Source organism: Pipistrellus kuhlii, unplaced genomic scaffold (assembly GCF_014108245.1).
Source record: "Pipistrellus kuhlii isolate mPipKuh1 unplaced genomic scaffold, mPipKuh1.p scaffold_m20_p_1, whole genome shotgun sequence".
Classification (NCBI taxonomy): Eukaryota; Metazoa; Chordata; class Mammalia; order Chiroptera; family Vespertilionidae; genus Pipistrellus; species Pipistrellus kuhlii.
In genome coordinates, this window is record NW_023425404.1 from 168534157 (window position 1) to 168547281 (window position 13125).

General features: G+C 38.3%; 1 protein-coding gene across 9 annotated transcripts in view; it reads left to right on the forward strand.

Moving 5' to 3' along the window:
* Positions 1–13125, forward strand: part of CLOCK (clock circadian regulator) — a 118726-nt gene that overhangs the window by 86135 nt on the left and 19466 nt on the right. For 7 of the 9 annotated variants that reach the window (XM_045572478.1, XM_045572470.1, XM_036415898.2 and 4 more), the window contains 4 exons: positions 62–203; positions 2828–2928; positions 3305–3394; positions 7705–7857. In XM_045572478.1, the coding sequence (XP_045428434.1) occupies positions 62–203; positions 2828–2928; positions 3305–3394; positions 7705–7857 (486 nt within the window). The remainder of the gene's footprint in view (positions 1–61; positions 204–2827; positions 2929–3304; positions 3395–7704; positions 7858–13125) is intronic. The other 2 variants (XM_045572489.1, XM_045572495.1) reach the window with 2 other exon arrangements.

Below are 13125 nucleotides of genomic sequence, written 5' to 3' on the forward strand. Positions count from 1 at the left end.
GATAATTTGGGGTTTCTGACATGAACCACAAGAAAACATTTCTTTTATTCTTTCTCCTTAGAGCCAAGATTCTGGGTCTGATAACCGTATAAACACAGTCAGTCTCAAGGAAGCATTGGAAAGGTTTGATCACAGTCCAACCCCTTCTGCTTCCTCACGTAGTTCAAGAAAATCATCTCACACTGCAGTCTCAGACCCATCCTGTGAGTACTCTAGCTTGAAAGCAGACTTCCTTTGAAGAGAGTGTTTCTAAGTTGTGTTACTAGTATCAGTATTGTTAATCAAATGGTACTTTAAAATAGTTTTTGCATTTCAAAATATATTAAACTTTCCAGTGAGTAAGAGGCACATTGCTCACATTTAACAAAGAATTAAGTTTATGAAGTAACCTATAAAAAAATAATATATAGTAATGTTGGTATTGTTTTTAATTCCCTCAAAAAGAAAGCAAAACTATTTATTCCTTTTTTCCCCCTTTTACTGGTAAAGCCAGTAAGTATTCTTCAAATTTACTTTTTGAAAGTTTAAGAGTCTTTATTTTTTAAATATATTTTATTGATTTCTTACAGAGAGAAAGAGAGAGGGATAAAGAGAAACATCAATGAGAGAGAATCATCGATCAGCTGCCTCTTGCACACCCCCTACTGGGGATGTGCCCTCAACCAAGGTACGTGCCCTTGACTGGAATCGAACCCTGGACCTTTTAGTCCTTAGGCTGATGTTCTATCCACTGAGCCAAACTGGTTTCGGTGGTAACCTTTTTTTTTAAGAGTAATTTTTAATATCTCATGGTATTAAAACTATATATACATATACCAGTAAGGAGAAAAGAGGTAGTGGTGAACTACTCAACATTGTCGGTAGAACATTAGAGGTTAAACGTAGGATTTCTGAAATCTTAGGGGAAAAATTTTTCCTACTATAGCTGTTTCTCTTTTAAAAAATATTATTTTATTGTGGTAAGAACACTTAAAATGAGATCTACCCTGTTAAATTTTTTAGTGTACAATGTTATTGTTGACTATAGGTGCAATGCTGTACTGTAGATCTCTAGAGCTTATTCATCATGCTTAACTATAATTTTATGCTCAGTGATTGGTAACTCCCCACTTTCCCTCTGCCCAGCTCTTGACATTTACCATTCTCTTTGTTGTTGTTTTTTTTTTTTTACCATTCTCTTTGATTCAACAAATTTGACTATTTTAAATATCTCAGATAATGGAGTCATGCACTCCTCATCTTTCTGTCATTGCTTATTTTGCTTAGACTAATGTCCTCAAGGATCATCCAGTTGTTGCATATTATATAATTTCCTTCTTTTTAAGATTGAATAGTAGTCCATTGTTTATAATACAGTGGTGGGCAAAAGTAGGTTTACAGTTGTTAGTACATGAAATAGGTTTATTTTTGAACTAGAGGCCCAGTGCACGAAATTCGTGCATTGGGGGGGGGGGGGAGAAGGTGTCCCTCAGCCCAGCTTGAACCCTCTCCAATCTGGGATCCCTTGCAGAGTGTCCTAAATGGGCAGTCTGATATGCCTCTCACTGGGCCACTGGGATTGGGCCTAAATGGGCAGTCAGACATCCCTCTCACAATACAGGACTGCTGGCTCCCAACTGCTCACCTGCCTGCCTGCCTGATTGCCCCTAACCACTCCCATGACAGCCTGACCGATGCCTAACTGCTCCCCTGCCAGCCCGATTGTCTCTAACTGCCCTCCCCTGCTGGCCTGGTCACTCCTAACTGCCCTCCCTTGCCAGCCTGGTCCTCTAACTGCCCTCCCCTGCAGGCCTGATTACCCCCAACTGCCCTCCCTTGCAGGCCTGGTCTTTCCCAACTACTCTCCTCTGCTGGCCTGATCACCCACAACTGCCTTCCCCTGCTGGCCATTTTGTGGTGGCCATCTTGTGTCCACATGGGGGCAACCATCATTGACCACATGGGGGTAGCTATCTAGTGTGTTGGAGTGATGGTCAGTTTGCATATTACCTCTTTATTATATAGGATTATATAGGATTATTATTTATTAATTATTGTATTATTTTCCATATGAACAACTGTAAACCTACTTTTGTCCACTGCTTGTATATATCACATTTTGCTTATCCATTCATCTGTAAATGTACATTTAGCTTATTTCACCTTTTTGACTATTATGAATAATGTTGCAGTGAACATAGGAGTGCTAATATTTTTCAAGATCCTAATTTCACTTATTTTAGATAAATACTCACAAATGGAATTGGTGGATCATATATGGTAGTTCCGTTTTTAATTTTTTTTGCAAAACCTCCAACCTATTTTCTGGTTGCTGCACTGTTTTGTATCCCTACTAACAGTGTGCAAGAAATCTAGTTACTTCACATTCTTGCAAACACTTGTCTTTTTGTGTTTTGTTTTTTTAGTTAATAGCCATCCTTAGTGGTATGAGGTAATAACTTATATGGTTTTGATTTGTATTTCTCTCATGATTGTGATGTTGAGCATTTTTTCATATACTGGTTGGTCTTTTGTATGTCTTATTTAGAGAAATGTCTATTCAATTTCTTAGGCCATTTTTCAGTTGAATTCATTTATTCACTATTGAGTTGTAGGAGTCATATCATTATTATACTTAAAGTTTTTCTATTTCAAACCTTTCTTTGTCCTTAAAAAAGGAGTAATTAAAAAGAATCATCTTATTGTTAGAGATTTCACTTTTATTGAATAATTTAGAAAAGGAACTCAAAAACCTTATTTTTATTGACTGAAGTATATTTTAAGATTTATTTTTGAATTGTATTTTATAAAGTACTAACACTCTTCTGTTTTTGTTGACTAATCTCAGCAACACCAACAAAGATCCCAACGGATACTAGCACTCCTCCCAGACAGCATTTACCAGCTCATGAAAAGATGGCACAAAGGAGGTCATCATTTAGTAGTCAGGTAACTTTTTTGTTAGTATTCTTCTGAATATAGGTTTATTAAGTTTATTAGAAACTCATTGGTTCATTTTCCCATTCTATAAAGATTAAAATAGTTCAACTGAGGTTAAATAAATACTATAATGACTTTCAATTAAATATAGTCAGCTTTTATTGAGAGCCTATATAGAGTAATGTGGCAGATGCCTTGGAAGATAAAAACATGAGTAGGTAATAGGCATTTTCAATGTAGAGGGGAAGACATGCCTGTACTCAACTAAAAAAGTGTGAGGCAAATTGTAATTCAGTTATAAAGATACCATGGTGATGTTTCTGGTGGAAATATTCATATATGGGAATGATCATCACTCCAGTGTTGTTTTCTATTTTGCTTCTAGTCGATAAATTCCCAGTCTATTGGTCAATCATTAACTCAGCCAGTGATGTCTCAAGCCACAAATTTACCAGTTCCACAAGGCATGTCCCAGGTATTTTTGTTTGTTTGTTTCAGTTGAGTGTTTTGAAATAATAAATTGTTTTTAAGTTAGTATAGATTTTTAAAATATTCTTACAGATGAAGTAATCTCAACTGTGGGCATGTAGAATATCTGGGGAGATTATTGATTGTCATTGTTTTGGGGTACCACTGGCCCTTAGTTGAGTAAGCAAGGACCAGGGATGCTAATTATCTTTCAAGATTCATGACAGTTTTATACAACAAAGAATTACCTGCTTAATATGCTATAACACCTCCATTGAGAAACACTTCAGACGGAAATGTGTTACAGATTAAATATGCTGTTCATTTTGTTCTTTCTATGGATATTGAAAGAATCAAGTAATTTTCATGTATTCATTTGTTCACAAATAGAACATTTATTAGATTTCTTGTATGTATCAGATATTGCAGGTGGTGGCAGAAAAAAATATGTAATATTTATACTAAAATATTTTTTTACAATGTGAGAATTACAGTTCAATACATAGTCTCTATTCAGGATATATAGCCTGATAGGTTTGCACATTAGATGGATACAATGCAGCCTGAGGAAGTGAGGGAAACATTCTGGAAGAATATTTGCTTAAGCTAAGTCCTAAAGGAGGCCTAAATATACTAGTAGAAGTTAGCAAGACAAAGGAGAAGTATTACAAAAGTGACAAGAAATTACTTTTTATTATAAATTCCCAGAGTGTAATTTATGATTCCATACTCATTCAGTGCCTCAGACACATTAAAAAAATTACTGACTAATCGTAAAAATAATCCAAAAATTTTAACTGGTTTGTTTGGCATTAAATATACCTTGACTTAACAATGTCTTGACTTCAAATAATCTACATATATAAAATAGAGAAATATGCTAATTAACCAGGGCGCTGTAATGGGTTGACCGAACAGTAGGAAGTTGCATGTGCAACATCGGGAACAGGGCAGCAGGGACCTCCGCGTGCCTGCATTGGGGGAGGGCCTGATCAGCTGCATTGGAGGGCTGGAGAGGGAGGCAGGGCCCGGGAAGCAGGGCAGGGCCAGACTGACAGCAGCTGTGGCTGCTGCTTGGCCCAGGAAAGGAGGCAGAGCCAGACTGGCAACTTGAGGGTAGGTGGCACCTTGCAATTTCGAAATGCACACTGGGCTCCTAGTGATAGATAAAAACAGTATTTTATATATATATATATATATATATATATATATATATATATATATATTTATTTATTTATTTATTTATTTTATTGATTTTTTTACAGAGAGGAAGAGAGAGGGATAGTTAGAAACATCTGTGAGAGAGAAACATTGATCAGCTGCCTCCTACACACCCCCTACTGGGAATGTGCCTGCAACCAAAGTAAATGCCCTTGACCGGAATCGAACCTGGGACCCTTCAGTTCGCAGGCTGATGCTCTATTCACTGAGCCAAACCGGTTAGGGCTTAAAAACAATATTTTTTAAAAAATACCTTTGCCTTATATGGTATTTATTCATTTACTAGAGGCCCCATTCACGAATTCATGCATCAGTGGGGTTCCTCAGCCTGGCCTGTAGGATAGGGCTGAAATGGCTCTCTGACATCCCGTCTAGGGTCCCAGATTGAGAGAGGATATAGGTCAGGCCAAGGGACCCCACCAGTGCACTGTCAGGGTCAGGAAGGTTGGCCAGCCAGGGAAGGACTGTGGGAGGGCTCCAGGGCGTGTCTGGCCCATCTTGCTCAGTCCCTATCAGCCAGACCCCAACCTACTGGTGGGAGTGTCTTTCCCCCTGGTGGTCAGTGCACATAATAGTGAGCTGTTGATCAGCCTTAGCATATCATTAGCTTATTACGCTTTGATTGAACAGATGACCAGACACTTAGCATATTAGGCTTTTATTATATAGGATTAATACTTATACACATACATTGACAATGCATTAAATTTCCTAAACGTCATAATTTTGACTTTTAGCAACGTATGATTGTGTAAAGTGTTTATATAATAACACTGTGTTATTAAATAGTATATGCAGTTGTCACAGTTTTTAACATTGAGTCCTCAAATGCTTTTTATTCTGAAGGTTAACAATTTTTATGTAAAAATTTATACATACTTCCAATATAATTAGTCTATTAATCTTAAGATACCTAAATAAGAATTTAACATTTTAAAGGGATATTTTTATGAAGTGAAGAATATTTTCTATTTCTTATATGTGAAGTATTCAAATCTCATATTTTTTGTTCATAAAGATACTTTGCTTCTTAGTTCTATGATTTTGTTTCTTTTTTCTTATTTGTACTTAATAGAAGTTCTCTAAGTGGTGCAATGTAATTATCCAAAGATATAGATAAATTTACTTCGGATAAGATATATTTGTATATAACATTTTGAATAATATTTTAAAAAATAAAGGAATGAGGGAGTTGAGGTACTACATTTGTATTTTCTAACACCATATGTAATCTAATATATGATATGGTCTGATGATTATTGACTTCAGAAGTCAAGGGCTGTATACTTTGAAAAGGAATATTCTCTGTCCTCAATGCAAACTTTGGAAGTTGACTACAAGCTTTTGGGGGCATTTCTCACTTTTAGATGCAGTTCACTCTGGAAGACTATTTTAAGACTCAGACAGATTTCCAATAAAATAAAATTCTTCTTGCTCTTATTCTGTATCCTGTGCTAAATCTTCATGGAAAAAATTAAATGAGTGTAATTAAAATAATTAAGCATAGACAACTGGTGAATCGCCAAATATGGCTAACTTTCAAGCAGTGGTAAATAAAAACTGCTTATAACTCAGGTAAAACATAGAGAAATAAATAAGGCTGAAAGCCCTGTTAATAGAATAACTTATTTTTATTCATGTATATATGCATTAATTTATAATTATTTAGTCTTTAAAAGCTTATGTTTTGTACTTAAATCGAGAACAGTTTCAGTTGAAAATAGGAGAAAAATATTTGGTTATCTGTCAGATTTTTGTAAGTTTATAATGGTGTACACATAGAGGACATTCTGGGGATATTAGAATTTTATATGAGTAACTTTAGGTGCAGCCTACTTTTTCCATTGTCAAAGGGTAGAAATCAAGTTAAGGAATTTGTTTTAACAAGTGATGGATCTACAATATGATCTCAGGTTTTTTATTAACATTACTGTGTACTTTTTAATCAGTCAACATGCATTCAGGAGCAAAAATATGAACAGGTATTATATAAAACACGAGGCTCCGTGCACTGGTGGGGTCCCTTGGCAGGCTGCGGGGATTGGACAAAAATGGGCAGTCCAGCACCTCCTGCCATTCCTGCTTACCCCAGCCCCACTGTGCCAGCGGTAGGCTCGCTGCCACCTGCTGTGGTCTCCTTCTGGCTTTAGGTTAGAGTGAGGACTGGAAGGGCAGCTTTCTCTCAGACAGAAGGGCTGGCAGAAGCCATTGTTTGCTGAGCTCTCCCCCTGGTCTCCCCAGGGCCAGCCATGAGCCCTGTATCTAGCACCCATCTGTCAGCTGAGCTGTGTTCCCACTGTGGGAGCACACTGACCACCAAGGGGCAGCTCCTGTGTTGAGCATTTGCCCCCTGGTAGTCAATGCACATCATAGCGACCTGTTGTTTGGTCGCTTAGGCTTTGTTATATATAAATATAGAGAGAGAAAGAGAGAGATTAAGTAGTAACAGGGACTACTAAATTCTTGATCTCAGAGATAACATATTGAGAGCAACTCTAACCATAGTGTAAGGGAGAGTCCCCAAGGAAGGAACAACTTGGAAGACTTCCTCAACGCCCCCTAAACTTCTCTTCTAGGCAGGCTAAGACTCAGATCCCACTGGGGGAGGTGTGGCTGTTGCCACTGGATGGTAGAGAAGGTCACTGAGGTGCCACAGGCTAGGGCTGGAGAAAAGGAAGCCACCTGCTGGGGTACCAGTAACATTTGCTGAGTAGCTGATCACTTGGATCCTAGTGAGACTTGCTGGAGAACCATCTACTAGTGTGGATGAGACCTAGTAGGAAGCTGTCCACTGGCAGAAGGGCAAGAAGGAGGAGCACCAAAACCAGAAAGATAAACACCTTCCTTTGTAGTATCCTCCAGCACCATAAACTGGTGTCACTCAGTTTGTGCCTGCTGGCAAAGGAGAATTATTTGTAGAGTCCAGCTCCAGTATGACAAAGGCAAGCAAAGATGGGTAAATTAGCTGACAGGCATCCATTAATAACTGGCAAGACATTCTTAGCTCATGATATACTGCTTGCTTTTCTCATTGCACAATTATGAGAAATAAATAATTCTAAAATATCTTACACTTTCTTCATTTATGATACTTAGTTTCAGTTTTCAGCACAATTAGGAGCCATGCAGCATCTGAAAGACCAATTGGAACAACGGACACGAATGATAGAGGCAAATATTCATCGGCAACAAGAAGAACTAAGAAAAATTCAAGAACAACTTCAAATGGTCCATGGTCAAGGACTACAGGTAAGATATTATTATATTTGATTTGAACAAAGCATGCCAATCACATTTTAATTTTTTAGGGAAATAGACTATTTTTAATTAAAAATGATATGCAAGAGAGGCTTCTGGTCATAGCAGAATAGGGAAATGCTGTATTCGTCTCCTCCCATGACCACATCAGAATTACAACTAAACTCCAGAACAGCCATCATGGAAAACTACCTGAAGTCTAACTGAACCAAAGTCCTATAACTAAGAATATACAGAAGAAGCCATGTTGAGATTGGTGGGAGGGGCAGAGATGCAAAAGGAGCTGGTCCATGTTTGGTGGTTGAGAATGTACAGGGATATCTCAGTTGCAGAGATGTCCCTGAAGAGCAAGGGGTCCCAGCCTCATGCCAGTCCCCGCAACATAGGGTTTCACTGTTGGGAAGAGAAGTCCCCCTAGCTTCTGACAGTGAAAACCAGCACAGATTATGGATGAGAAAGAGAGAGAGGTGCTGGAGTCCCATCCTTCCACTTACAGTGTTCTTGCACAGGTTCTTATGCCCTCTGAGCTTCAGCACTGGGGCAGCAGCTCAGAAAATGCCAGGGATGTACAGGGAGGAACTGAAATGTCTGGCTTTAGGTTAGAGTGAGGACTGGAAGGGCAGCTTTCTCTCAGACAGAAGGGCTGGCAGAAGCCATTGTTTGCTGAGCTCTCCCCCTGCAGGTGCAACCACTCAACATATCTTGAACCTCTGTCAACCTGGCTATCACTGTTTCCCCTGCCCTGGTGATTCCCTGAGACCCCTCCCCACCCACGCTGTTTCCAGTGGCTTTTCAATATAGATGGATCATGCTGTGGACTTTCCTCAAATCTCTCTAAGGTTCGCAAACCCCAAACAACAGCATCTTGCCCTCAGCATGTCCCATACTTCTTCTTGCTAAGTAGCCACAAGCCCAGCACTAGTGGCAACTGGCCTCAGTTAGCAGCTTAGCCTCTCCCAAGCATTTCCAAATCCAGCACAAGTGGTAGCCATCTGCAGATCACTTTGTAGCTGATACCAGGTGGCCCTGGGCAGGGAATAGACAGCAGCAAACCTTGGCCTGCACCTGCAAAGAAGCCCTGGTGGCCATGTCAGTCTACATCAGAGCACACCCAACCACTTCAACAAATAACTCAAAGGGCAGACTCACCAGGTACCAGAGCCCTCCTAAAGTGGATCCTGTACCATAGGGTCAGCCCCTGCACAACAGCTCCTCCACTGTAGTCATGGTCAGTCCTCACAGTCTTTATTAGCTCGAGGGTTAATCTTGTCCATTGAGGTACCACTAGCAATCAAGACTCAGCTATAACTGAAGGGCACACACACCTAGAGGACTCAGCTCACGTGACTAGGGAGAGTGCACCATTGGGCCCCATAGGATACTTATTACATAAGGCCCCTCTACCAAGACGAGGATATGTAGCAGCTCTACCTGATACCTAGAAACAAACACCAAGAGGCCGCAGGAATGAGGAGACAAATGACCCAAATGAAAGAACAGAATAAAGCTCCAGGAAAAGAACTAAACAAAATGGAGATAAGCAATCAACTAGATGCAGAATTTGAAACACTAGTTATGAAAGTGCTCAAAGATTGCAGAGAGAACTTCAACATAGAGGCAGGAAATATAAAAATGGAGATAGAGCCCTCGATTGGTGGCTCAGTTGGTTGGAGTGTTGTCCTGTATACCAAAAGGTTGCCAGTTTGATTCTTGGTCAGAGTACTTACCTAGGTTGGGGTTCAATCCCTAGTTGGGGTATGTAGGGGAGGCAACTGATCAATGTTTATCTCGCATCAATATTTCTCAAATTAATAAACATATCCTCCAGTGAGGATTTTAAAAAATAAATGGAGATAGAAAACAAGACTGAAATGAAGAATACATTAGAATCAACAGGTAAGTTGAAGCAGAGAATTGTGTCAGTGATTTGAAAGATAAGGTAACAGAGGACATGCAACAGAACAACAAAAAGAAAAAAATCCAAAAATATGAGGATAGTTTAAGGGGCTTCTGGGACAAAATCAAGTGTCCTAACATTCACATCATAGGTGTGTGCCCTAAAGGAGAAGAAAGAGAGAAATTGAAAACTAACATGAAAAAAACTTCCCTGATCTGATGAAGGAAATAGACATACAAGTCCAGGAAGTGCAGAGAGTTCAAAAATAACTGAAAAGATGCCCACACTAAGGCATATTATAATTTAAAATGCCAAAGGTTAAAGCTGAAGAGAGAATCTTAAAAGTAGCAGGAGATAAGCATTTATCTAGAAAGGAGCTCCCATAAGACTATCAAATGATTTCTTAACAGAATCTTTGAAAGTGAGAAGGGGTTGGCACAAAATATGCAAAGTGATGAAAAAACAAGGACCTACAACCACAATTACTGTACCCAGTAATAATTTAGAATTGATGCATAAAAAGCTTCTTAGACAAGAAAAAACTAAAGGAGTCTATGTTAAAAATAAAACCAGTATTACACATACATCATGACCAAGTGGGATTTTTACTGGGGATGCAAGGCTGGTAAAATATCCACAAATCAATAAATGTGATACGTCATATAAACAAATTGAGAGACAAAGAACACATAATCATATCAGTGGATGCAGAAAAAGCATTTGACAAAATCCAACACCCTTTCTTAATTTAAAAAAAAAATCTCAACAAAGTGGAAATGGAGGGATCATACCTCAACATAATAAAAGCCTTATATGACAAACCTACAGCTAATATCACACTCAGTGGACAAAAACTAAAACCATTTCACCTAAGAACAGGAACAAGACAGGGATTCCCACTTTCATCAGTCCTGTTCAGCATAGTACTGTAAGTGCTAGCCATAACAATCAGACAAGAAGAAGAAATAAAAGGCATCCAAATTGAAAAAGAAGAAGTAAAACTTTCATTATTCACAGATAACATGATATTGTACATAGAAAACCCTAAAGACTCCATCAAAAAAATACTTGATTTAATAAATGAATTTGGCAATGTAGCAGGATACAAAATTATCACCCAGAAATCTATGGCATTTTTATACACCAATAATGAACTCAAAGAAAGAGAAACTAAAAAAACAATCCCATTTACTGTTGCACCAAAAAAATTAAGATACCTAAGAATAAACTTAACTAAGAAGGTAAAAGACCTATACCCAGAAAACTACAGGACGTTGAAAAAAGAGATGAAGACATAAACAAGTGGAAAAATATACCATGTTCATGGATTGGTAGAATCAACCTCATTAAAATGTCTGTACTACTAAAGCAATCTATATTTCAATGCAATTTCCATTAAAATGCTAATGGCATTTCAGCAGATGTTATTTCATACTTTTGTTGAAATGTTTGAAGACTGACAAAAATGACAAGCAAACTTGTTGGTTGATACCTAGTTTATTTATTGATCTTATTTCCTCCACCTGTTTTCATGAGTAAATGTTCATCTGAACATCATCTCTGGTTCTGTATTTTGGCCTCTTCTCTTTATATTAGCCTCCTCTCTTTATATATTAATGATGGAGGTATACTTTCTTCAGCCATTCTAGGACTCAAGAGAACTTGTTCTCTCTCAGATTTTTTAGAGATGAACATATGCTGCTTAATAAGCATATGAATTATGAGGAAAAAAACCTGTTTTTGTGTTGTGGCTGTTGTAAAAAATTATGGCCATCCTATATAATAAAAGCCTAATATCCGAAAAATACCAATAGCATATTTCACAAATCTAGGACAAACTCTCCAAATATTTATATGGAATAAAAAAAACACCCTGAATAGCCACAGCAATCCTGAGAAAAAAAGGAACAAAGTTGGAGGGTTCACATACCAGATGTCAAGTTATATTACAAAGCCACTGTTCTCAAAACTGCGTGGTACTGGCATAAGAACAGACATGTTGACCAATGGAGCAGAACAGAGAACCCAGAAATCAACCCAAACCATTATGCTCAATTAATATTTGACAAGCCCTAGCTGGTTTGGCTCAGTGGATAGAGTGTCAGTCTGTGGACTGAAGGATCCTGGGTTTGATTCCCAGTCAGGGCACATACCCGGGTTGTGGGCTCAATCCCCAGTAGGGGATGTGCAGGAGGCAGCCAATCAATGATTCTCTGTCATCATTGATGTTTCTCTCTCTCTCCCTCTCCCTTTCTCTCTGAAATTCATAAAAATATTTTTTAATTTAAAAAAAAAACATATATTTGACAAAGAGGCAAGGCCATACAATGGAGTCAAGACAGTCTTTTCAATAAATGTTGTTGGGGAAATTGGACAGATATATGAAAAAAAAAAAAAAAAAAGAGAAAAACTAGACCACCAACTTGCACCATATACAAAAACAAACTGAAAATGGTAAAGGACTTAAACACAAGATGGAAATCATAAAAATCTTAGAAGAATCCATAGGCAGCAAAATATCAGACATATGTCGCAACAATATCTTTACTGATTCAGCTCCTAGGACAATGGAAACTAAGGAGAAAATAAACAAATGGGACTACATCAAAATAAAAAGCTTCTGCACAGCAAAAGAAATCAGCAAAACAAGAAAGCTCATTGCATGGAAGGACATATTTGCCAATGTGACATCTGATAAAGATTTAATCTCCAGCCGAAACCGGTTTGGCTCAGTGGTAGAGTGTCGGTCTGCGGACTGAAAGGTCCCGGGTTCGATTCCGGTCAAGGGCATGTACCTGGGTTGCGGGCACATCCCCAATAGGGGGTGTGCAAGAGGCAGCTGATCGATGATTCTCTCTCATCGATGTTTCTAACTTTCTATTCCTCTCTCTTCCTCTCTGTAAAAAAATCAATAAAATATATTTAAAAAAAAAAGATTTAATCTCCAGAATTTATAGGGAACTCATAAAATTTAACAAGGGAAGAAAATCCAATCAAAAAATGGGTAAAAGACCTATGTAGATACTTTTCGAAAGTGGACATACAGAAGGCCAAGAGACATTGAAAATCGGTTTAAAGTTACTAATTATCGGAGAGATGCAAATCAGAACAACAATGAGGTACCATCTCACACTGTCAGAATGGCTATCATCAACAAATCAACAAATGACAAGTGCTGGTGAGGATGGGGAGCAAAGGGAACCATTGTAACTGCTGGTGGGAATGCAGACTTGTGCAGCCACTGTGGAAAACAGTATGGTGTTTCCTAAAAAAATTAAAAGTGGAACTCCCATTTGACCCAGTAATCCCACTCCTAGGTATACCAAAAATCAGAAACACCAATCAGAAAGGATATATGTACT